At 42.3% G+C, this 25641-nt stretch overlaps 1 protein-coding gene across 2 annotated transcripts in view; it reads left to right on the top strand.

Annotated features, from left to right (window-relative positions):
- Positions 1 to 25641, top strand: part of FIRRM (FIGNL1 interacting regulator of recombination and mitosis) — a 693335-nt gene that overhangs the window by 238124 nt on the left and 429570 nt on the right. The window contains exons 8-10 of one of the 2 annotated variants that reach the window (XM_069737142.1): positions 1830 to 1968; positions 13760 to 13840; positions 23239 to 23303. In XM_069737142.1, the coding sequence (XP_069593243.1) occupies positions 1830 to 1968; positions 13760 to 13840; positions 23239 to 23303 (285 nt within the window). The remainder of the gene's footprint in view (positions 1 to 1829; positions 1969 to 13759; positions 13841 to 23238; positions 23304 to 25641) is intronic. The other variant, XM_069737143.1, reaches the window with a different exon arrangement.

Below are 25641 nucleotides of genomic sequence, written 5' to 3'. Positions count from 1 at the left end.
ATTGTTTCAGTTCCTGTGAAGCACGTAAAGGGTTAATAAACTTCTTGAATGTGGTTTTGAGAACCTTGAGGGGTGTAGTTTTTAGAATGGTGTCACACTTCATTATTTTCTATCATATAGACCCCTCAAAATGACTTCAAATGTGATGTGGTCCCTAAAAAAAATGGTGTTGTAAAAATGAGAAATTGCTGGTCAACGTTTAACCCTTATAACTCCCTAACAAAAAAAAATTTTGTTTCCAAAATTGTGCTGATGTAAAGTAGACATGTGGGAAATGTTATTTATTAACTATTTTTCATGACATATCTCTCTGATTTAAGGGCATAAAAATACAAAGTTTGAAAATTGCAAAATTTTAAAATTTTTTGCCATATTTCCGTTTTTTTCATAAATAATCGCAAGTAATATCGAAGAAATGTTACCACTAACATGAAGTACAATATGTCATGAAAAAACAATCTCAGAATCAGCGGGATCCGTTGAAGCGTTCCAGAGTTATAACCTCATAAAGTGACAGTGGTCAGAATTGCAAAAATTGGCCTGGTCATTAAGTACCAAATTGGCTCTGTTACTAAGGGGTTAATTCTGTTTTATTTACTGTATCCAGAGGGCAATAAATTTTGTTTGTTTTTCTGATAAAGCTGCTTAACAGCTTTATCTGTTGTGGTTTTTTTTTGTTATACTGGATGAGCTTTACTTTCCAATAACGTTTTGGGGTATGTCCAGCATTTTGATGACTTATTTATTTATTTTTTTTCTAAATTCTAGCACAGTATTTTAGCTGTATCTGTGTGGCTCCTTGGGCTAGACAATTACAAAGATCACTTTGATCACTTCACTCCTAAAACTGCTTTATTTATATTTTTTTTACTTTTTTAATCTAATGATAGGCTTTAGGCTTCATGATTTGAAATGCAGTGATCCAATAGTTTGTGTAATACACTTCTGTATTTCATTACATTTTTTACATTACATTACAAGATTTACAATCTTGTGGGTTTTACAATTATAGGCTATTTGGAGGTCATTACTTGGTCTCAGCCTGCCATAGCAACTCTCAACTGCCATAGCACTTTGCGATTGTGCAGTCGAGTACAGGGAGTGCTCCCTTCTACTGCCTATCACCTACATGTCACTGTCTCTGTTGACGATATGCCGTCTATAGGGTTAAGTAGCCTCGATCAGTGCTAGCTGACACCTGCTTTTGGTGCTGTCTCAGCTCCTGCAATGTATGATGCAGTGTATGAACCAAGGGGCTAAAATAAATCTTTTGGATCCTATAAAAGAGAAACACATTTTTGTCATTATCCAAGAAAGATTTAAGTGAACTAAATCTAGAATGACCAAATTCTTCTAAGAACCAGCAGCTGTCGTTGGCAGTCCTAGTCGCACAACACAAATATATCCATATGTGAGTGATAGTCATCAACCCACCAGAGCCCTCCAATTTGAGATTGTAGAAAATGAAACTTAAACCTCAAATTGAAAAGTGTCTAAGTCTTTTCCCCATCCACCATATATGGAGGAAAGATCCATCACAACCCCCTCCTCTGTCGTACATGATGGGGGTCTCTGGGTAGACAAGTATCCTGCTAGTTAGTGAGACAATAATCTGTGTCTCAGGTGCTGCCTCTGCCATGTTCTGAAAGCACAGTAATTCAGAATTGGAGTAAACAGTGAAAATATTCCATTCATCCTCATAATCCTCTTCTTCCCTAGTTACCACATGGCTGCAGTTTTATAGATAATGCACAGTAGCTGTTTCCAGCATTATACTGAATATCCTAAAATATGTGCATTACATAAAACCTATGTGTTTTCTTTTTTAGACAGACTGTCAAACATCATGCGTTGGTACAAAATCAACTACGCCATGATAAGATTGTGAGATTCTTGTGTGATGATATTCTTCTGTCGTTCCAGTCATGCTTAAATCTCGCAGAGCACATGAAGCTTACGGGAACGCAGGTAAAATGTCTATTTGAATTCTACCAGTTGTTGAGGATAATTTTGCCTTTCATCACGATACACAATGTTTACGCGTGTGCATATATAAATATATAAGGCTACAAGACGCACCTAGGTTTTAGAGGAGGAAATTAAAGGAAAAAAAAAATGAAGCAAAAATTGTGGTCAGTTCTGTACTTAACCCCTTTCTGACAATGTACGTAATGATCGGTCCATGTGTCCTGGGCCTATTTGACCACGGACGGATCATTACGTCTAAGCGATCACCCGCACCCACTGGAGGTGTGTGGGCGATTGCCATCAGTTGTCAGCTGATTTTGGCAAAATAGGGAAAACTAGCACCAGGTGATTTCCATAAAAATTCAAGTTTTGACTTTTATTTAATCCATTATTTGCAAAATGTTAAAAACATACATATCATAGAGTCTCAAGGGGCAAACATCCCCCTTCGCCACGACAGCACCCACATTGAGAGAGGGACCCACCCATAGGAACAGGAAACCTACAGAGATAAAAAGGGCCATCCCCCTCTCATCCTCAGTTGGTTTCCTGTTCCTATCAGAAATTCCTGGAATACCTAAATGGACGGTAGTGGTTGGAGCACCTACATGTATTCTGACCTGTGCACCGGCCTGTGTGGTCTCTGTGTGGACAGCTGGGGCTACAGCGTCAGTAGCAGCGGGGAGCCACTGCATGCAGCCTCCCCCCTCGTCTGATCACATTCCCGGTAGGTTCCGGGCATCGAGCCCGGCCTATGGAGTGGAGGACGCCAGTAAGTGGATCACTTCTAGGAGGCGGTGGCGGCAACTCCTGGGTAAGTGTGCTCTACCTCACTGAACCGGAAGTAGTTGGAACACTTCCGATTCGCGGCCGCCGGCACGCTAAGAATGCCGCACAGTTCAAATATGGAGCCGGGACACAGAGCAATCGTGCTCAGAATCTCGTCTCCGCCGCATGAAGCGCATCCACCAGCGGTGGAGCAGGATAGCGCTGGCAAGGACAGCAGCGCTAAGGGCTCAAAGTCCGCAGCAAACCCTGTGAGAAAGAGTGGTCGCTCTGCTGATGGCTCTGACTCTCATACAAGAAGTAGAGATACAGATCTATTCAGACTCCGCACAGCGTCTCCACCTTCAAAACCGGTAAAATGAGTGCTTCACTGGGTGAGTGTATATAATCCTCTACCTATAAGCTGATTCCTTCCTTCTCTATCCCTCTCCCCATAGGCTAAGAAAACAAGTAAATCGAAACATAAGGAGTGTGCCTTGTGTGTACAACCCCTGTCCGATTCATACTCAAAAAGGTTGTGTCCAAGCTGCGTAAATCAGACCTTACAGGACGAGGCCGCAGTTACAATCATTAATATCAGGGCCATAATTAGGCAGGAGATCCAATCTCTGGGATCAAAAAGCCTAAAAAAAACACGAAAGCAAGTTTTTTCCTCGTTTACAGTTCGGAGTCTGAGGAGGGTTTAATCCGATCCTCCAATATATCGGGATCATCATCCAGTTCTTCTGAGGATGAGGGCGGAGCATGCTTTCCATTTGACTGTATAGACATCCTTATAAAATCCGCGAGAAACACTATGGGTTGTCCAGACACTAAAGGGGTCAGATCAGCCCAAGATATTATGTTCGCAGGCCTAGGTCACAAAAAACGGCGAGCTTTCCCAGTCGTTTCTGCCATCAAAGTTAAATAAATAGGGCAGCACACTGCAGCGCCAAAACATGCAAACTTGAAAAAACGAAATTTGAACTGCATTACTGCACTAGAAATATGAAAAATGAGAGCTTTTAGCGCACAAAAATGGCCAATTTTATGTGTACCTCGTAGCCACGTTAAGGTATCTCTCTTATACGAGGTCCTACGTTTGACCTACCTCACTGAGAATAAACGTCTCCATCTGAATGGGTACATGTAAAAACCTCTTCTTGGACTCAAATTCTCTCTCTATGTGGAGGGGTATTGGACCTACTATAATTAAAACACCTGAAGCTAGGAGGCGGGGAGTGCACGATCAGAAGGCTAGAGAATACATTTCAAACATCTGTTTGGATGTGCAGATCAGGTTTTTTGAAATGTATTCTCTAGCCTTCTGATCGTGCACTCCCCGCCTCCTAGCTTCAGGTGTTTTAATTATAGTAGGTCCAATACCCCTCCACATAGAGAGAGAATTTGAGTCCAAGAAGAGGTTTTTACATGTACCCATTCAGATGGAGACGTTTATTCTCAGTGAGGTAGGTCAAACGTAGGACCTCGTATAAGAGAGATGCCTTAACGTGGCTACGAGGTACACATAAAATTGGCCATTTTTGTGCGCTAAGAGCTCTCATTTTTCATATTTCTAGTGCAGTAATGCAGTTCAAATTTCGTTTTTTCAAGTTTGCATGTTTTGGCGCTGCAGTGTGCTGCCCTATTTATTTAACTATATACGAGTTGGCGACTCTGGGTTCAGCACCTGTTCACACTCAGTCTATGTTTGGATGTGCAGATCAGGTTTTTTGAAATGTATTCTCTAGCCTTCTGATCGTGCACTCCCCGCCTCCTAGCTTCAGGTGTTTTAATTATAGTAGGTCCAATACCCCTCCACATAGAGAGAGAATTTGAGTCCAAGAAGAGGTTTTTACATGTACCCATTCAGATGGAGACGTTTATTCTCAGTGAGGTAGGTCAAACGTAGGACCTCGTATAAGAGAGATGCCTTAACGTGGCTACGAGGTACACATAAAATTGGCCATTTTTGTGCGCTAAGAGCTCTCATTTTTCATATTTCTAGTGCAGTAATGCAGTTCAAATTTCGTTTTTTCAAGTTTGCATGTTTTGGCGCTGCAGTGTGCTGCCCTATTTATTTAACTATATACGAGTTGGCGACTCTGGGTTCAGCACCTGTTCACACTCAGTCTATGTTTGGATGTGCAGATCAAGTTTCTGCCATCAAAGACCTTGTAAAAAATGAATGGGACAAACAAGGGAAAGGATTTCTCTCATCCTCTTCTAAAGGCGTTACTCCTTCAGTGACGAAGAGTTAGCAGTATGGTCCAAGGTTCCAAAAGTGGATGCGGCTGTGGCATCCACCTCAAAACAGTCATCTCTTCCTGTGGAAGATGCAGGAATCTTACTAGACCCATTAGAATGTAAAACCGAAGCTCTTCTTAAAAGATCTTGGGAGACAAATACAGGAGCCTTTAAGCCTGCCATATCAAGTACATGCACAGCTAGGTTATTATTAGTATGGATAGACCAGCTGGAGCAACAGGTAAAAGGCAAAGTGCCGAGAGAAAAAAATCTTACAAGCAGTCCCATTGATTAGAAGTGCTGCGGCATTCTTAGCTGATGCTTCAGCAGATTCTCTACGGCTGGCAGCAAGATTAGCGGGCCTTGTCAATGCAGCTCGTCAAGCCCTCTATTTGAAAGGATGGAAAGGGGATGCACAGTCTAAATCTAGATTATGTACAATCCGGTGCCAGAGTGAGTTCCTGTTTGGAAAGGTTCTTGATGACCTACTCAATAAAGCAGGAAAAAGAAGGAAGGGATTTCCTAAACCGTTTCTTCCTTTCTATAGGAGAGAGTTTAGAAGACGACCATTTAACAGAAGGAGGCCGTATGAGCCGCAAAGAGATCGTTGGGAAACGAAGGAAGCAAAACCGAAAGGTGCCTTATTTAGTAACCCCGAAACATCTAGACGTGGTAGATACCATCAGTAATGAAATCCCGGTGGGTGGAAGACTGAAAGTTTTTCATCGACAGTGGGAGCACATAACCTTAAATCAGTGGATCCTTCGCCTAGTTAAAACTGGACTAAAATTAGAGTTCTTTAAACTGCTACAGGATACCTTTATTATAACATCACTGAAAGCACCGGAGCAGCAAAAAGCGCTTCAGTTAGAGATTCTAAGCCTTTTGGCTAAGAATGTTCTCATAGAAGTACCAAGGAATCAGGAAGGGAGAGGATTTTATTCCCCTTTATTTCTGGTTCCAAAACGGGATGGTACTTTTCATACTATAATAAATCTAAAAAAACTGAATTCATTTTTGTATGACCACACCTTCAAAATGGAATCGATAAGGTCTACTATTAAACTTTTGTTCCCTAGGTGCTTTATGACGGGTCTAGATTTGAAGGATGCGTACTATCATCTTCACATTTATATAGAACACCAACAGTACCTCAGAGTGGCGTAAACCTACAGGACCGGATCAGTCACTTCCAATTTACAGCTATGCCATTCGGCCTTTCCATGGCTCCTCGGGTTTTCAAAAAAGTTATGCTCGAGGTGATGGCTTATCTGCGTCATCAGGATACGCTAATTGTGCCTTACCTAGATGACTTCCTAATAATTAGAAATTCAGCCTCACAATGTAAAGAACACTTGACTAATACCATTTCATCGTTACACGCTTTAGGTTGGATTGTGAACTTCAAAAAGTGATATTGATAGCACCATTTTGGCCAAGAAAGGCGAGCGATGTCAGTTTGCGATCCCTGGATACTGCCAATGAGGGTTTTCTCAAGAGCTAATTAACACATTACTGCTAAGTAGGAAGAAGACTACAACTTTAATATATAGCAGAGTATGAAGAAAATTCTTCAGCTTCTATACAAAACCTTTCTCTAGCAAGGTTCCTATTAAAGCTATCCTAGGAGCCCTTTATAGTGCTAACATAGCTGGTGACAGGTGGATAGCAAGATTTATTAGAGCATGTGAAAGGTGTACACCAGTACATATCCCACATTTACCGACCTGGGTCTTGAATCTAGTCCTAGATGCTTTAACTGAAGCTCCTTTTGAGCCCTTACATTCTATTTCTCTTAAAAATATCACATATAAGGTAGCCTTATTGATAGCCTTAACTTCTGCCAGAAGAATAGGAGACATCCAGGCCCTCTCCATAGACCCTCCATTCTTAATGACATACCAGGACAGGGTAGTTCTTAAACCAGATCCATCATATCTCCCTAAAGTAGCAACACACTACCATAGATCTCAGGAGATTTATCTGCCTTCCTTTTATGATAATCCATCAAATCCAGAGGAAGAGAAGCTGCACATGTTAGATGTAAAAAGAGCAGTCTTAAAGTACATAGAGAGAACCCAATCCTGCAGACAGAGTAGGGCTCTGTTTGTATCTTTTCAGGGTCACAGAAAAGGCCACAGGGTCATAAAGGCTACTTTGTCTTGCTGGATCAGAAATGCCATCTATCTTGCCTACCTAACAAAAGGCAAAGATCCTCCAGAAGGAGTAAAAGCACATTCAGCTCGGGCCGTATCATCCTCTTGGGCGGAGAAAAAAGACCTCTCCATCGAGCTTATATGTAAGGCTGCAACCTGGTCGTCGCCTTCAACCTTTTATAGACATTATAGGCTTGATCTATCTTCTACATCTGACTTGGCATTTGGGAGAGCACCTCAGCACGGTGATCCCACGCAGGTGAAGGTTCTCTGTAAATCTCTCAATGTGGGTGCTGTCGTGGCGAAGGGTAAAAAGCCGGATTACTTACCGGTAATGCCCTTTTAATGAGACACGACAGCACCCTGTCACTTCCCACCCTAGTTAGCTATGTATTGTTATTTATGCAAAATATTCTCATGGGTGAATATAAATAAGATAAAATGTACAAGCAAATTACGGACATATATATTAATTTAACAATGGTGGTTCCTCTCGTACTCTGAAAAGCAACTGAGGAGGAGAAGGGGACCACCCTTTTTATCTCTGTGGGTTTCCTGTTCCTATGGGCGGGTCCCTCTCTCAATGTGCGTGCTGTCGTGGCTCATTAAAAGGGCATTACCGGTAAGTAATCCGGCTTATTGTTCAAAAGTTTAGGGTCACTTAGAAATGTCCTTATTTTTTAAAAGAAAAGCACAGATTTTTCCAATGAAGCAAGCATTAAATGATTCAAAAATACACTCTATACATTGTTAATGTGTAAATGACTATTCTAGCTGCAAACGTCTGGTTTGTAATGCAATATCTTCATAGGTGTATAGAGGCCCATTTCCAGCAACCATCACTCCAGTGTTCTTATGGTACTTTTTGTTTGCTAACTGTGTAAGAAGGCTAATGGATGGTTAGAATACCCTTGAAAACCCTTTAGCACAGCTGAAAACGGTTTGGCTGATTAGAGAACCTATAAACCTGACCTTCTTTTGAGCTAGTTGAGAATTTGGAGCATTACATTTGTTGGTTCCATTAAACTCTCAAAATGGCCAGAAAAAAAATAACTTTTATGTGAAACTCGACAGTCTATTCTTGTTCTTAGAAATGAAGGCTATTCCATGCGAGAAATTGCCAAGAAACTGAAGATTTCCTACAACAGTGTGTACTACTCCCTTCAGAAGAGAGCACAAACGGGCTCTAACCAGAGTAGAAAGAGAAGTGGGAGGCCCCACTGCACAACTGAGCAACAAGATGAAGTACATTAGAGTCTGTAGTTTGAGAAATCGACACCTCACATGTCCTCAAATGGCAGCTTCATTAAATAGTAAATGCAAAACGCCAGTGTCCATGTCTACAGTGAAGAGGCATCTCCGTGATGCTGGCCTTCAGGGCAGAGTGGCAAATAAAAAGTCATATGTGAGACTGGCTAATAAAAGGAAAAGATTAATATGGGCAAAAGAACACAGACATTGGACAGGGGAAGATAGGAAAAAAGTGTTATGGACAGGCGAATCCAAGTTTAGGTGTTTAAATCACACAGAAGAACATTTGTGAGACACCGAACAGCTTAAAGGACGCTGGAAGAGTGAATGACGCCATCTGTCAAGCATGATGGAGGTAATATGATGGTCTGGGGTTGCTTTGGTGCTGGTAAAGTGGGAAATTTGTACAAGGTAAAAAAGATTTTGAATAAGGAAGGCTATCACTCTATTTTGGACCGCCATGCCATACACTGTGGACAGCGCTTGATTGGAGCCAATTTCATCCTACAACAGGACAATGACCCAAAGCACACAGTCTTACACATTACAGCTGAAAGTTGCTGTTCACAAACGATCTCCATCCAACCTCACTGAGCTTGAGCTGTTTGCCAAGGAAGAATGGGCAAGAATTTCAGTCTCTCGATGTACAAAACTGATAGATACATACCCCAAGCAAATTAGTAAAGTAATTGCAGCAAGAGGTGGCACAACAAAGTATTACGATAAAGGGGCCGAATAATATTGCATGCCCCACTTTTCAGTTTTTGAATTTCCACAAAAATTTAAAATAACCAATAAATTTCGTTCAACTTCACAATTGTGTTCCACTTGTTGTTGATTCTTCACCAAAAATTTGCATTTGGTATCTTTGTTTGAAGCATGATATATGGGAAAAGGTTGAAAAGTTCCAGGGAGCCGAATACTTTCGCATTGCACTGTATATCACCACCATTTTACCTTACAGAAAGTCCTACTTGGCACAAAGTTCTACTGTACATTTGACACACTGGTAATGGGCTCTTGAGAAGTGAACTGCCATTGTTAGGCTATGTGCACACGTTGCAGATTTGACTGTGGTATTTTCCGTGCAGATTCTGAATTTCTTGGCAGAAAACACAGGTCAGAATCTGCACCTTGTTTTGGTATGTGCTCAAGATGCAGATTTTTGTGCGGATTTCTTCCTTTATTACCCCTGCAGATTTCTATTATGGAATAGGTGCAGAAACGCTGCAGATCTGCAAAAAGAATTGATATGGTCCTTTTTTGAATCTGCTGCGTTTTCTGTGCAGATTTTTCCGCACCATTAGTACAACATTTTTTTTGCCATTGATTTACATTGTACTGTAAATCACTTGCAGAACTGCAGTGTTTCTGCGTGGAAAAAAAAGTTGCAGATCTGCAGGAAATCTGCAACGTGTGCACATAGCCTTAACCCCTTAATCCCATATGACGTACTATCCCGTCGAGGTGGGGTGGGCCTTAATTCCCACCGACGGGATAGTACGTCATAGCGATCGGCCGTGCTCACGGGGGGAGCGCGGCCGATCACGGCCGGGTGTCAGCTGACTATCGCAGCTGACATCCGGCACTATGTGTCAGGAGCGGTCACGGACCGCTCCCGGCACATTAACCCCCGTCACACCGCAATCAAACATGATCGCGGTGTGCCGGCGGTACAGGGAAGCATCGCGCAGGGAGGGGTCTCCCTGCGTGCTTCCCTGAGACGATCGGTACAAGGTGATGTGCTCACCTTGTACCGAGCGTCTTCTCCCTGCAGTCCCCGGATCCAAAATGGCCGCCGGGCTGCATCCGGGTCCTGCAGGGAGTACTTCCGGGTCAGGAGCAGGCTGCAGCTGCAGCTCTGTAAGCCTGCAGCGATGAGTGAGATCGCCGATCTTACAGAGTGCTGTGCAAACTGTAAGATCGGCGATCTGTGATGTCCCCCCCTGGGACAAAGTAAAAAAGTAAAAAAAAAACAATTTCCACATGTGTAAAAAAAAAAAAAAAAAAAAAAAAAAAACTAAATAAATAAATAAATAAAAAAAATATTATTCCCATAAATACATTTCTTTATCTAAAAAAAAAAAACAATAAAAGTACACATATTTAGTATCGCCGCGTCCGTAACGACCCAACCTATAAAACTGTCCCACTAGTTAACCCCTTCAGTGAACACCGTAAGAAAAAAAAAAAAAACGAGCCAAAGAACAACGCTTTATTATCATACCGACGAACAAAAAGTGGAATAACACGCGATCAAAAAGACGGATATAAATAACCATTGTACCGCTGAAAACGTCATCTTGTCCCGCAAAAAACGAGCCGACGCAAAGCATAATAAGCAAAAAAATAAAAAAGTTATAGTCCTAAGAATAATGCGATGCCAAAATAATTTTTTTTTCTATAAAATAGCTTTCATCGTATAAAAGCGCCAAAACATAAAAAAATGATATAAATGAGGTATCGCTGTAATCGTACTGACCCGACGAATAAAACTGCTTTATCAATTTTACCAAACGCGGAACGGTATAAACGCCTCCCCAAAAAGAAATTCATGAAGAGCTGGTTTTTGGTCATTCTGCCTGACAAAAATCGGAATAAAAAGTGATCAAAAACTGTTACGTGTCCAAAAATGTTACCAATAAAAACGTCAACTCGTCCCGCAAAAAAAAAGACCTCAGATGACTCTGTGGACCAAAATATGGAAAAATTATAGGTCTCAAAATGTGGAGACGCAAAAACTTTTTTGCTATAAAAAAGCGTCTTTTAGTGTGTGACAGCTGCCAATCATAAAAATCCGATATAAAAAACGCTATAAAAGTAAATCAAACCCCCCTTCATCACCCCCTTAGTTAGGGAAAAATAATAAAATTAAAAAAATGTATTTATTTCCATTTTCCCATCAGGGCTAGGGTTAGGGCTAGGGTTGGGGCTGGGGTTAGGGTTAGGGTTGGGGCTGGGGTTAGGGTTAGGGTTGGGGCTAGGGTTGGGGTTAGGGTTGGGGCTAGGGTTAGGGCTAGGGTTCGAGTTGGGGTTAGGGTTGGAGTTAAAGTTAGGGTTAGGGTTGGGGCTAAAGTTAGGGTTAGGGTTGGGGCTAAAGTTAGGGTTGGGGCTAAAGTTAGGGTTGGGGCTAAAGTTAGGGTTAGGGTTGGGGCTAAAGTTCGGGTTAGGGTTTGGATTATATTTACGGTTGGGATTAGAATTAGGGGTGTGTCAGGGTTAGGGGTGTGGTTAGGGTTACCGTTGGGATTAGGGTTAGGGGTGTTGTTGGATTAGGGTTTCAGGTAGAATTGGGGAGTTTCCACTGTTCAGACACATCAGGGGCTCTTCAAACGCGACATGGCGTCCGATCTCAATTCCAGCCAATTCTGCGTTGAAAAAGTAAAACAGTGCTCCTTCCCTTCCGAGCTCTCCGGTGCGCCCAAACAGGGGTTTACCCCAATATATGGGGTATCAGCGTACTCAGGACAAATTGGACAACAACTTTTGGGGTCCAAGTTCTCTTGTTATCCTTGGGAAAATAAAAATGTGGGGGGCTAAAAATCATTTTTGTGGGAAAAATAAGATTTTTTTATTTTCGCGGCTCTGCGTTGTAAACTGCAGTGAAACACTTGGGGGTTCAAAGTTCTCACAACACATCTAGATAAGTTCCTTGGGAGGTCTATGCGCCCAAACAGTGGTTCCCCCCCACATATGGGGTATCAGCGTACTCAGGACAAATTGGACAACAGTTTTTGGGGTCCAATTTATCCTGTTACCCTTGTGAAAATACAAAACTGGGGGCTAAAATATCATTTTTGTGAAAAAAAAAATAATTTTTATTTTCACGGCTCTGCGTTATAAACTGTAGTGAAACACTTGGGGGCTCAAAGTTCTCAAAACACATCTAGATAAGTTTCTTAGGGGGTCTACTTTCCAAAATGGTGTCACTTGTGGGTGGTTTCAATGTTTAGGCACATCAGGGTCTCTCCAAACGCAACATGGCGTCCCATCTCAACTCCAGTCAATTTTGCATTGAAAAGTCAAATTGCGCCCAAACAATGGTTTACACCCACATATGGGGTATCAGCGTGCTCAGGACAAATTGTACAACAACTTTTGTGGTCTAATTTCTTCTCTTACCCTTGGGAAAATAAAAAATTGGGGGCAAAAAGATCATTTTTGTGAAAAAATATGATTTTTTATTTTTACGGCTCTGCATTATAAACTTCTATGAAGCACTTGTTGGGTCAAAGTGCTCACCACACATCTAGATAAGCTCCACAAGGGGTCTACTTTCCAAAATGGTGTCACTTGTGGGGGGTTTCAATGTTTAGTCACATCAGTGGCTCTCCAAACGCAACATGGCGTCCCATCTCAATTCCAGTCAATTTTGCATTGAAAAGTCAAATGGCGCTCCTTTCCTTCCGAGCTCTGCCATGCGCCCAAACAGTGTTTTATCCCCACATATGGGGTATCAACTTAATCAGGACAAATTGTACAACAACTTTTGGGGTCCATTTTCTCCTGTTACCCTTGGTAAAATAAAACAATTTGGAGCTGAAATAAATTTTGTGTGAAAAAAAGTTAAATGTTCATTTTTATTTAAACATTCCAAAAATTCCTGTAAAACACCTGAAGGGTTAATAAACTTCTTGAATGTGGTTTTGAGCACCTTGAGGGGTGCAGTTTTTAGAATGGTGTCACACTTGGGTATTTTCTATCATATAGACCCCTCAAAATGACTTCAAATGAGATGTGGTCCCTAAAAAAAAAAATGGTGTTGTAAAAATGAGAAATTGGTGGTCAACTTTTAACCTTTATAACTCCCTAACAAAAAAAAATTTTGGTTCCAAAATTGTGCTGATGCAAAGTAGACATGTAGGAAATGTTACTTATTAAGTATTTTGCATGACATATCTCTGTGATTTAAGGGTATAAAAATTCAAAGTTGGAAAATTGCGAAATTTTCAAAATTTTCACCAAATTTCTGTTTTTTTCTCAAATAAACGCAAGTTATATCGAATAAATTTTACCACTAACATGAAGTACAATACGTCACGAGAAAACATTGTCAGAATCGCCAAGATCCGTTGAATTGTTCCAGAGTTATAACCTCATAAAGGGACAGTGGTCAGAATTGTAAAAATTGGCCCGGTCTTTAACGTGCAAACCACCCTCGGGGCTTAAGGGTTTAAAGTTGAGCTGGTAAAAGTTGCTCCAACTTTATTATTCAATTGCAGCGTATGATAAATATGGATTGGCGGTGCTGATAAATGTACGCTAAAGATTTGGTGCAAATTATGATATTCTTTTTAACTTGTATGGTGTGCTTACTCAGGTAATTGGCTACAAAAAAGTAATTGTGCACAATACCTTTTTTGTTTTGGTAGCAGATTACAGACCAGAGGTTATTCCAGAAAACTGTAAAGCTGTGCCGTTTCTTTGCCAACTCCCTTGTGCACTACACCAAGGTAAGCTTCTTGCTTCAGGCTGAAAGAGGGATGTAATGTGAATGTGAACATGCACTGCCGCTCTGTTTAATGCGAAGCTCCATGCATAGCAATTTGCCAGTCGCCTTGAGCTCTGTATCTCCTCAAAGTCGTTCTAATTCTAAAAGTGTCTCGAAGTTTACGTAAAATAGTATTAAGATAGTAAAGAGAAACGTATTATAAATATCTAATTCATATTAAGGTAAATAATTGATATTTAAAGATTGCTGGAGCCAGGGGGCAGACAAACAGCCTGTGTAGTTGGTTCAGCCCAGGGGCAGGTGGTAATGAAGGGGGGGGGGGGGGTCTGATGTCAGAAATTTTAGAAAGCATACTAAGTGTGAGTTCACACAGGGAGTTTTTGCTCCTTTTTTTTCCAGCAGCAAAACCTGATCATCTTGGCAGGAAAGAAGCTGGGGCAAAAACGCAGGTTTAGGTGCATTTTTGTTGCGTTTTTGCAGCGTTTTTTCAACACTCATTCAAGTCAGTGGGTGAAAAACGCTTAAAAAACACTGAAAGAACTGACATGCTCCTTGTCCAAAAAAAGGAAGCAAAGCACAAAATCCTGTTGACACAAAAAACCATTGTGTGTGCATGAGATTTCTGAAATCTCATAGGCTTTTTGCTGGTACTGTAAAAAGCAGCTGAAAATTAACATAAAAAATGCCCTTTGTGAAGTTACCTAATTATTTTGGCCGACAGAAGGTGGCAGCATCACACAATGATTGCTGGCTATAAATCACATTTGCTCCTTTAGTCACTGGAGACAGTTGGGACAGAATAAAAAAGGTTGTAGGAGAAGGCGAGCTTAAATGAACCTGTCAATCCAGGTGAAAAACTTTCCTTTTTATTGTGCCAACTGCAACGTTTCAAGCTTGAAAAAGATCTTTGATGGTTGACAAGAAAGAAAGAAAAACTCTGAGCACTAAAAAATACTCTGAGGACCCCCGAGCATGCTCGAGAAATCTCGCGTAGCGAGTATATTCGCTCATCACTAGTCTTGATGTCTTATCTTTTACATTGTGGACACAGGTTCTTAAGTTTGCATGCGTTCGCCTGCGTTTGCTTTCGCATGCGTATTTTCGCGGTCTGCGGCTGACGCACCATAATAAAATTTTTGTGGCAGCAAATTTCCGCCGCCATACGCATGTGGACTCTTGCGGAAGGAGTGCGTCAAATAAACGCATTACAGTCTATAGGAACGCAAGGACATGCGTTCGCTTGCGTTTGCACAAGGGTCTAAATACTGAAATCCCATGAGACGCCCATTGGGAGAGTGCTTGTGACAAGGAAATTGTCCTTAAGGTTTTGTTTCCTATCAAAAGTGTGTGCATAAGGCTACGTTCACATTTGCGTTGTGCGCCGCTGCGTCGGTGACGCAACGCACAACGCAAATAAAAACGCATTAAAACGCATGCAAAAACGCTGCGTTTTGCGACGCATGCGTCGTTTTTTGCCGAAGTCTGGACGCAAGAAAAATGCAACTTGTTGCGTTTTCTTGGTTTGACGCTTGCGGCAAAAAAGACGCATGCGTCGCACAACGCAACAAACAAAAACGCATGCGTCCCCCATGTTAAATATAGGGGGGCATGACGCATGCGTCGCCGCTGCGTCGCCCGACGCAAACCCGACGCAAACTAGCATAACGCTAGTGTGAACGTAGCCTAAAAAAGCAAGCTCAAGCAAAAATGCATGCAAACGTTGCATTTTTTTTATCCTTCATGTGTAAAGTAGATGTGGATAAAAAACACAGCGTTATCATGTGTTTGCATGCGCTTTGCCATGCGGTTGCAGACGAGACGCTGTTGACTCAGCCGCAAATGTGGACCTAGTCTTATCCAACATTTACTGCTTTTTTTACCCTTCGCTGCGACAGCACCCACATGAGAGAGGGATTCGCCCATAGGAAATGAAACCTACAGAATAAAAAGAGGCGGTCCCTTCTCCTCCCCAATTTAGGTTTCCTGTTCCTATAGGAATCCGATGTTTCCTACAGAAGAGGATTCCTGGGCCAGATGCATCCGCCTGTGTGGGTTCTGTGAGACCAGCAGGGCTGCGATACCAGAAGCAGCGATGGGGGACCCCCTGCTTGCAGCCTCCCCCCTCGTCTGTCCACCGATCCATGGTCCGGGTCCAGGGTGGGCCACCTGGTTCCATGAGGACGCGCGCGCTGCAGCAGCCGGCTTTCAATGCTCCGGCTGCCGCGTGGAGAGAGAGCGGCGCGTCTAACCCGGAAGTAGCCGGAGCACTTCCGGGTTCTGTTCGGGGAGGCAGGAGATTTAAAAAACGGTGCCGCCGTCGGAGCCGGTGTGTGTAAGATGGCTTCACCGGCCGACGAAGCGCACCTGCCTACAGCAGAACAGCGTCATCCCAGCAAGGAGAGAAGCGCCAGAAGCAGCACTAAAAGCAGTGGTCGCCCCACAGAGAAGCGATCCACAGCCAGACAGAATGCCAAGGATATTTCACCCAAATCTCTGCCTCCAGAACCGGTACCTTTCAGCTTCACTGGGTGAGTGTTAAAAATCCTCTTCATATATGCTGATTTATTCCTCCTGTGTCACTCTCCCTTTTAGACTAAGAAACAGACACACAAGTCTAAGCATAAGGAATGTGCCCTATGTACACAGCCTCTTCCGGACTCTTACGTTAAAAGGTTATGCCCCGAGTGTATCAGTCAAACTTTACATGAAGAAAAAGTAAGGACGTAAGAGCTGTAATCCGTGAAGAAATGCAGGGGTTGGCGCACACTAGTAGCTCCAGTACACGCCTGCCAAGCAGTTTCCTCTCACCAGTAAACTCGGAATCGAAGGAGATGTATATATCCTTAAACAACTCAAATTCTCAGCTAAGCTCGTCTGAATCGGAAGGGGGTCCTTGTTTACCAGAAGATAGCATAGACAACCTAGTAAAATCAGTTAGAAGTACAATGGGATGCCCAGATAAGAAACGGTCAAAAGCGGCACAGGACATCATGTTTGCCAGGTTGGGTAAAAAAAAACGGAGATCTTTTCCCGTAATACCAACCATTAAAGAGCTAATTAAAAAGGAATTGGATAGGCAAAACATTCAGAGTTTCTTTCCATCATCCTCTAAGAGACGTTATCCCTTTAGCGATGAAGAACTAAATTCGTGGTCAAAATTGCCTAAAGTGGATGCCGCAGTTGCTTCAACATCCAAAGAATCCATATACCAGTAGAGGATTCAGGGGTCTTGCCAGATCCTTTAGACCGAAAAGCTGAGGCCTTACTGAAAAGGTAATGGGAGGCCAACACAGGGGCATTCAGACCTGCAATATCTAGCACATGTACAGCCAGGTCACTACTAGTTTGGGTGGAAAAATTGGAGGAACAAATTAAAGAAAAACTCCGAGAGAAAAAATCCTTCCTACAATCCATCTAATAAAAGAAGCTGTAGCGTTTCTGGCAGATGCGTCAGCGGACTCGCTACGCTTAGCAGCCAGATCAGCCGGCTTAGTAAATACAGCCCGGCGAGCACTCTGGTTACAGAGTTGGAAGGGGGAAGCACAGACGAAAGCTAAACTTTGTGCGATCCCGTGGCAGGGTGAGTTCCTTTTTGGAAAGGCATTAGATGATCTCCTAAACAAAGCAGGAGAAAGAAAGAAAGGATTCCTAACCAGTCTCTTCCTTCTTACAGGAGAGCCTTTAGAAGACGTCCCTTTACCAGAAATAAACCATTTGAGGCTCAAAGGGAGCGCTGGGAAACAAAGGATCCAAAACAAAGAGGTGCATTATTTAACGGATCCTATAATACAAGACGTCACAAGTACCGCTAACACTCAAGTTGGTGGCAGACTAAAATATTTTTTCCAAAAATGGAAGAAAGTAACATCAAGCCAATGGATTCTTAACATCATAGAATCCGGATTAAAATTAGAATTTGAACTAATCCCTTGGGATTCATTTATAGTAACATCATCTAAAGGGCTAAAACAATAAAAGGCTCTTGAAACAGAGATCCTGTCCCTACTAACTAAGAGAGTTCTGATAGAAGTTCCCATGGGTCAAGAAAGGAAGGGATTTTATTCCCCTTTATTCCTGATAAATAAACCGGATGGTTCATTCAGAACTATCATTAATCTCAGAAAGTTAAATTCTTTTTTACGTAACCATACTTTTAAAATGGAATCCATTGGTTCTACCATCAAACTTTTGTTTCCTAGATGTGTGATTGCAGGAATAGACCTAAAAGATGCCTACTATCATCTTTCCATACACACCAAGCACCAGCGGTACCTAAGGGTAGCAGTCAACTGAGCTGGACAGGTTCGTCACTTTCAATATGTGGCAATGCCCTTTGGTCTTTCAATGGCTCCTAGCATCTTTACAAAAGTAATGCTAGAGGTGATGGCTTACCTACGCCAACAAGATACTCTAATAATACCCTACCTAGATTACTTTCTGGTAGTTGGAAATTCTGTGTCTCAATGTAAAGACCGTTTATCTAATACAATTTCGTCCCTACAGGAGTTAGGATGGATCGTCAATTACGAAAAATCCAGACTGAATCCAGAAAACTTTCAAACATTCCTAGGAATCCATCTAGACTCCGTAAGAGAGATGCTTCCTCGCACAGTCAAAAAAATTGACTATACAATCCAAAGTGACATTGGCAATAAAGAACCCGGTCATGTCACAAAGGGAAGCTATGTCCTTACTAGGATCTTTAACTTCATGCATTCCAGCAGTCCCATGGGCTCAATTTCATGTTAGACCATTACAATATGAGATCTTGTACGCTCAGGAGAGCGCACAGGGACATTTGGAAAATAAATTGACTTTCTCCCAAAATGTAGTAGATTCCCTAACCTGGTGGTTAGATATAGATCATCTATCTAAAGGGATACCTTGGATAATAGAGCCTTCCATAATAATTACTACCGATACAAGCCCCCGGGTTGGGGTGCCCATATGGGGGATAATCTAGCCCAAGATGTCTGGAATCTGTCGGAATCAATGTACTCTTCTTATTGGAAAGAGTTTAAAGCAGTGGAATATGCCTTAAATAATTTCCTTCCACAGATTCGAGGAGCGCATGTAAGAATTTTCTCAGACAATTTCACCGCAGTGGCATACGTGAACCGTCAAGGGGGTACACGGTCAGGAAGCCTGATGACCATAGCAGCAGATATCTTCCATTTAGCAGAAACCTATCTCTCATCCCTAACAGCCCTTCACATGAAAGGGGTAGAAAACACGAAAGCAGACTTTCTCAGCCGAAACATGCTACGTCAAGGAGAGTGGTCTCTCAACCAGCTCCCGTTCAAGAAGATAACAAAATTATGGGGTATCCCACAAATACATCTGTTTGTAACCAGGGAGAACCGACAGGTACAAAGCTTCTCTTCCTTGAACATGATTGATCATCCAGACATGTTGGATTCACTTCAGCATTCCTGGAAGTTTGATCTAGTGTATGTCTTTCCTCCAATGTCACTGATTCCACTAGTGCTCAGGAATATCAGGAGGGAGAAAACAAGGGTGATTCTTATCGCACCCTTCTGGCCGAAGAGACCATGTCTCTCTTGTCTCCAGGCCATGTCTCTATGCGACCCATGGATTCTTCCGTCAGACCGGAAGTTACTATCCCAAGGACCTTTTTTCCATCCGCAAGTGAAAGGACTTCACTTGACGGCGTGGAATTTGAGAGGTGGCTATTGATTTCAAGAGGCTTTTCTGAAGAGCTTGTAGACACTCTATTCTTGAGTAGGAAAAGATCTACTACCCTAATATACAGTAGGGTATGGAAAAAATTCTTAAGTTTTTATACACAACCTTTTTCTAGACAAGCTCCAGTTATACCCATCCTAGAATTCTTACAGAAAGGTCAAGAATTAGGTTTATCAGTAAACACCCTGAGAGTACAAGTGTCAGCCCTATGTGGGTGCAATATAGTAGGAGATAAGTGGATCTCCAGATTTATAAAGGCCTGTGAACGGAGCAACCCGGTCCATATTCCCCGTCTACCACCGTCTGATCTAAACCTAGTCCTTGAGGCCTTAACTGGTCCCCCATTTGAACCTCTAGATTCTATACCCTTAAATGTCTTATCATATAAAGTCGCCCTATTGGTAGCCCTAACTTCAGCCAGAAGGGTTAGTGACATCCAGGCCCTCTCAATAGACCCACCCTTCATGTTGGTATTCCAAGATCGGGTAGTCCTTAAGCCAGACCCTCATACCTTCCTAAGGTTGCATCCATCTAGCATAGGTCACAGGAAATTTTTCTCCCTTCCTTTTTTGATACTCCCGTAACTTCAGAACAGCAGAAGTTCCATACCTTAGATGTCAGAAGAGCCATCTTGACCTATGTAGAAAGATCTCAGGCCTGGAGGCAGAGTAGGGCTCTGTTTGTCTCTTTTCAGGGCCACAGGAAAGGACATGGGGTCACAAAAACTACCTTATCTTGATGGATCAGAGAAGCTATCTGCTTGGCCTATTCATCAAAAAGCGAGGTTCCTCCAGATGGCATAAAAGCACATTCGGCAAGGGCTATGGCATCCTCTTGGGCGGAGCAAGCAGATGTACCGATAGATTTAATATGTAAGGCCGCAACTTGGTCAAAAGCTTCTACCTTTTACAACCATTATAGACTTGATCTATCTACATCTTCCGACCTGACCTTTGGTAGAGCTGTCCTTAGTACACTAATCCCACACAGATAATAAGTCTCTGAAAGTCTCTCATGTGGGTGCTGTCGTGGCGAAGGGTAAAAAGCTGGATTACTTACCGGTAATGCTCTTTTAATGAGTCCACGACAGCACCTGCTTACTACCCTCCCTAATTATGCATTTTTTTCTTCCTTTAAGCTCACAAATAATGGTTGTATAGAGTTTAAGACATTTATATTGCTGAATATGAGTTAATACTAAAACTTTCGCGGTTCCCTTTTTTATACTCTGAAAACTAAACTGAGGAGGAGAGGGGACCGCCTCTTTTTATTCTGTAGGTTTCCTGTTCCTATGGGCGGATCCCTCTCTCATGTGGGTGCTGTCGTGGACTCATTAAAAGAGCATTACAGGTAAGTAATCCAGCTTTTTCTGTGGATTCAGCAGGGAGTAATGTGACAATGCAATAGCAGTGGTAGGCCTGTTTTTAGGACAGTCTTTAAAGGGACACTGTCACCTGGATTTGGAGGGAACAATCTTCAGCCATGGAGGCGGGGTTTGGGGGTTTTTGATTCACCCTTTCCTTACCCGCTGGCTGCATGCTGGCTGCAATATTGGATTGAAGTTCATTCTCTGTCCTCCGTAGTACACGCCTGCACAAAGCAATCTTGCCTTGCGCAGGCGTGTACTATGGAGGACAGAGAATGAACTTCAATCCAATATTGCAGCCAGCATGCAGCCAGCGGGTAAGGAAAGGGTGAATCAAAAACCCCGCCTCCATGGCTGAAGATTGTTCCCTCCAAATCCAGGTGACAGTGTCCCTTTAATTGTTTATGTGAGCAGCAGGTAATAGGCATTTCTGCATTCCTGTAGATTCCAAGATGTAAAACCATGTTCACATGTAATTTTTTGCCTAAACTGGATCTATATATGTGTGTACCATATAGATCAGTATACTGTATATACATATTATACAGGAGTAATGTTACATATGGCATGAATGTTTTTGCAAGAATTTAAAATCTGAGTCCTGGATACAAAGCAAGTGACAGGTCACATAATGAGGTGGATTCTTTTCAGAAAAGCCAGAGATGCCACATGCAGACTAGCATCCATTTAGTACTGCAATCCACATTGTTAAATGTCAAACTGCACATCCCAGGTGAAGTCAATTTATAGACCAACAATTTTTATCTGACAGGCTCAGAGACATATATGAAATCAGATTGTTCTTTACCTAACATTCCCAGGTCCAAGACTGTATCTGCACCACTACCACGGTCTTTGTTGTTTGGTTGCTGTGTTGTTGAAATGACTTTACCACCACAGCCTATCACTGAACTGATTGACTTAGCACTGGCTGAGCTCTGTGATTCTCTGCAGAGTTGTCAACATCATGTCGCTGCTTCAGCTGATAAAAAAAGACTAGCGAGGCATCATTGGAACCGGAGAGCTTGAGTAAAGCACACTTTATTTTGTATGTATATCATGGAGCCTGTGGGCTGAAAATATGTGATGGGGCAACCCTTTTACAAATTGATGTGTCTGTATATTATGGCCCTAGATACCCATCTTGACCCTGGTTAAAAACCCATCATATTTATCTCACGTCCTGTGGGTAACTAAGCTGACCTTCAGGGTACATACCATAGCAGGAGATTATGGGAAATCTTCATCAAATAATTGACTGAAGTTGAAGATTTCAAATCTGCAATGTTACATAGTTATTAAGGTTGAAGGAAGACTATAAGTCCTTCTAGTTCAACCCATAGCCTAACCTAACATGCCCTAACATGTTGATCCAGAGGAAGGCAAAAAAAACCCATGTGGCAAAGAGTAAGCTCCACATTGGGGAAAAAATTCCTTCCCGACTCCACATACGGCAATCAGACTAGTTCCCTGTGTCAATATATGCTGCTGGCATCGCTGCAGATCTCTTCTTTAGCAATGTGACTGGTATAAGGTGTGCCAGACCCACACTTTTTTTTACAATATTTACAGCTGAGGCTTGATTTTACCTCTGAAGTGTGGCCAAATATAACGGAAACATAACGCTACACTAAAACGAGCTGTACGTTTTCATTCAATTCCGGGGTATTAGGAATAGTCGTTAGTTGACTGGAGCAGGGTGTGATAATCCATGAACAATATTGAGTCTTGTGAATGAATGTAAACACTATGTCATTGAGTATAATGGTTAGCTAGAAGCTTGGACCACAGCGTAATGACTACCTAAAAGGGTAGCCAACACTTGGGTTTCATGGGGAGCACAAGTAATCTAAAAAAGTATCATTAGGATAAAACGCCATATTGATGACTTGAAAACTGCAAATTTTCTGCATAGGGAGATGTCTCAATGTGACCACTTATTATTCATAACTGTTCACCTTCGGGGATTGATACCACCATGGGGTTTGACTACAGAATCCTGTGGAGACGTTTTCTGAAAAGGGAAATGCTAAGTGGCTACTCTGGGACTGTAACATTGTCCCTAGGGATTGGTCTATTTAGTATTTACCAGGTATAGTGACTGTACCTAGTACTGCAGGTCACAGCTACTACAACCTGCAAATATATTGTGCTGTGCCTGTAAGCTACAAAAAGTTGTCACATCACAGAAGAGAGGTGATGGAACAACTTCAGTGACCGGGTATTGATGGATAAGTCAGAAAAATGTCAGACTTGAAGAACCCTTGTAGCTAAATAACTGATAATTGTCAATAACACAAGGCTTTTTTTATTTTTTTTATTTTTAGGAATTCATACAGTTCTTAGCAGGATCTTGCGTTTCTTTTCATCAGATGTACCTTCAGATACATAGGTAAGTGCATTCTTTATTAGACTACTTTTAAAGTACTACTCTACTGATGCATAATGATGAAATGGGAAAAAATAGCAATGTATGTACAATGTATGTAGTAAAATACTTCTCAGGCGCTGTTGTCTACATCACCACTCCGGTCCTCTTCTGCACCACATGACCACAGTTGTGTCCTGTCATTGTAAGTGTATGAAACTCAGAACGAGCCTCTCATAGACTTGCATTAAGAGTCAAAAGTAAAGGCTGGCAGTAATTTCTGGCCAGTAAGGGCTGCAGTCACAAGATGACTGAGATGAAATGGAGTAATGCTGTAAACCGTAGAAGATAACCTGTAACTATTTTACTACACACTGAACATATATTACCTGATAACTAACCGTTGGTATGTTACGGAAAGAAGAAACTGGGAAAGAAAAAGCGCAACTGGGTCTTATCTGATGACAAAGGGGTGTCAGGTAAAGGAGAGACTACACTCACCTTGGTAGATTGCTGAATGGCAAGACATAATGGGCATGTAACAGCTGCTGCACAGATAAAGAAGACGACCACAAATACAGAGAGGTTTCGAGGTCACGCACGACCTCTTCATCAGGACAAACCTGGTCATTAGGTTTACATAGTTATTAAGGTTGAAGGAAGACAATTAAGTCCATCTAGTTCAACCCATAGCCTAACATGCCCTAACATGTTGATCCGAAGGAAGGCAAAAAAACCCATGTGGCAAATAGTAAGCTCCACTTTGGTGAAAAAAATTCCTTCCCGACTCCACATACGGCAATCAGACTAGTTCCCTGGATCAACGCCCTATCAAGGAATCTAGTATATATACCCTGCAACATTATACTTTTCGAGAAAGGTATCCAATCCCCTCTTAAATTTAAGTAATGAAACACTCATTACATCATCATACTGCTCTTACAGTAAAGAATCCGCGTGTTATTATGCCTAAACCTTCTTTCCTCCAGACGTAGAGGATGCCCCCTTGTCCCTGTCTCAGGTCTATGATTAAAAAGATCATCAGAAAGAGCTTTGTACTGCCCCCTCATATATTTATACATTAAAATAAGATCATCCCTTAGTCTTCGTTTTTCCAAACTAAATAGCCCCACTGTAATAAACTATCTTGGTATTGCAGACCCCCCCAGTCCTCTAATAACCTTGGTCGCTCTTCTCTGCACCCGCTCTAGTTCAGCTATGTCTTTTTTTATACACCGGAGACCAGAACTGTGCACAGTATTCTTTTAATGCATCCCATTATTTTATTTGCCTTTGCAGCAACTGCCTGACACTGGCCACTGAACATGAGTTTGTCATCCACCCATACACCCAGGTCTTTTTCATTGACGGTTTTGCCCAGAGTTTTAGGTTTGTCCTCATGAAGAGTTCATGCGTGACCTCGAAACACGTTAACTTTTAACCTGTTTAAATAAATGTTTTAATTTCACCGATATTTTGATATCAGCAGGGCATGAGTGATACCTCCGTATTCTCTCAGTATAAAGTGGTACTTTTAACAGATATTCTCTATTTAAATTATAAAGCGGGTCAGGTGGCAGTGTATCATATCACTAGATGGTGGCCCGATTCTAACGCATCGGGTATTCTAGAATATGCATGTCCACGTAGTATATTGCACAGCCCACATAGTATATTGCCCAGCCACGTAGTATATTGCCCAACCACGTAGTATATTGCTTAGCCACGTAGTATATTGCCCAGCCACGTAGTATATTGCCCAGTCATGTAATACATTGCCCAGTGACGTAGTATATTGCCCAGCAACGTAATATATTGCCCAGTGACGTAGTATATTGTCCAGCCACATAGTATATTGCCCAGCCACGTAGTATATTGCCCAGTCACGTAGTATATTGCCCAGTCACGTAGTATACAGCACAGAGCCACATAGTATATTGCCCAGCCACGTAGTATATTGCCCAGTTACGTAGTATATTGCCCAGTGACGTAATATACAGCACAGAGCCACGTAGTATATTGCACAGCGACGTATTATACAGCACAGAACCACGTAGTATATTGCCCAGCCACGTATGTCACAGGTTAAGAAATAAACATATGCTCACCTTCCGAGGGAGCCCTTGTAGTCCTGTCGCCTGTGTGCGGTGCACTCGGCAGCTTCCAGTCCCAGGGTTGGTAGCGCAGGACCCGTGATGACGTCGCGGTCACATGACCGTGACGTCATGGCAGGTCTTTCTCACGCAGGCGCGCAGGACCTGTGATGAGGTCGCGGTCACATGACCGTGACGTCATGGCAGGTCCTTGTCGCATACCATCCTTGCCACCGGAACCTGACGCTTGCATGGAGCGGTTACCGGAG

Source organism: Ranitomeya imitator, chromosome 8, assembly GCF_032444005.1.
Source record: "Ranitomeya imitator isolate aRanImi1 chromosome 8, aRanImi1.pri, whole genome shotgun sequence".
NCBI lineage: Eukaryota > Metazoa > Chordata > Amphibia > Anura > Dendrobatidae > Ranitomeya > Ranitomeya imitator.
This window is presented reverse-complemented; position numbering and strand designations above follow the sequence as displayed.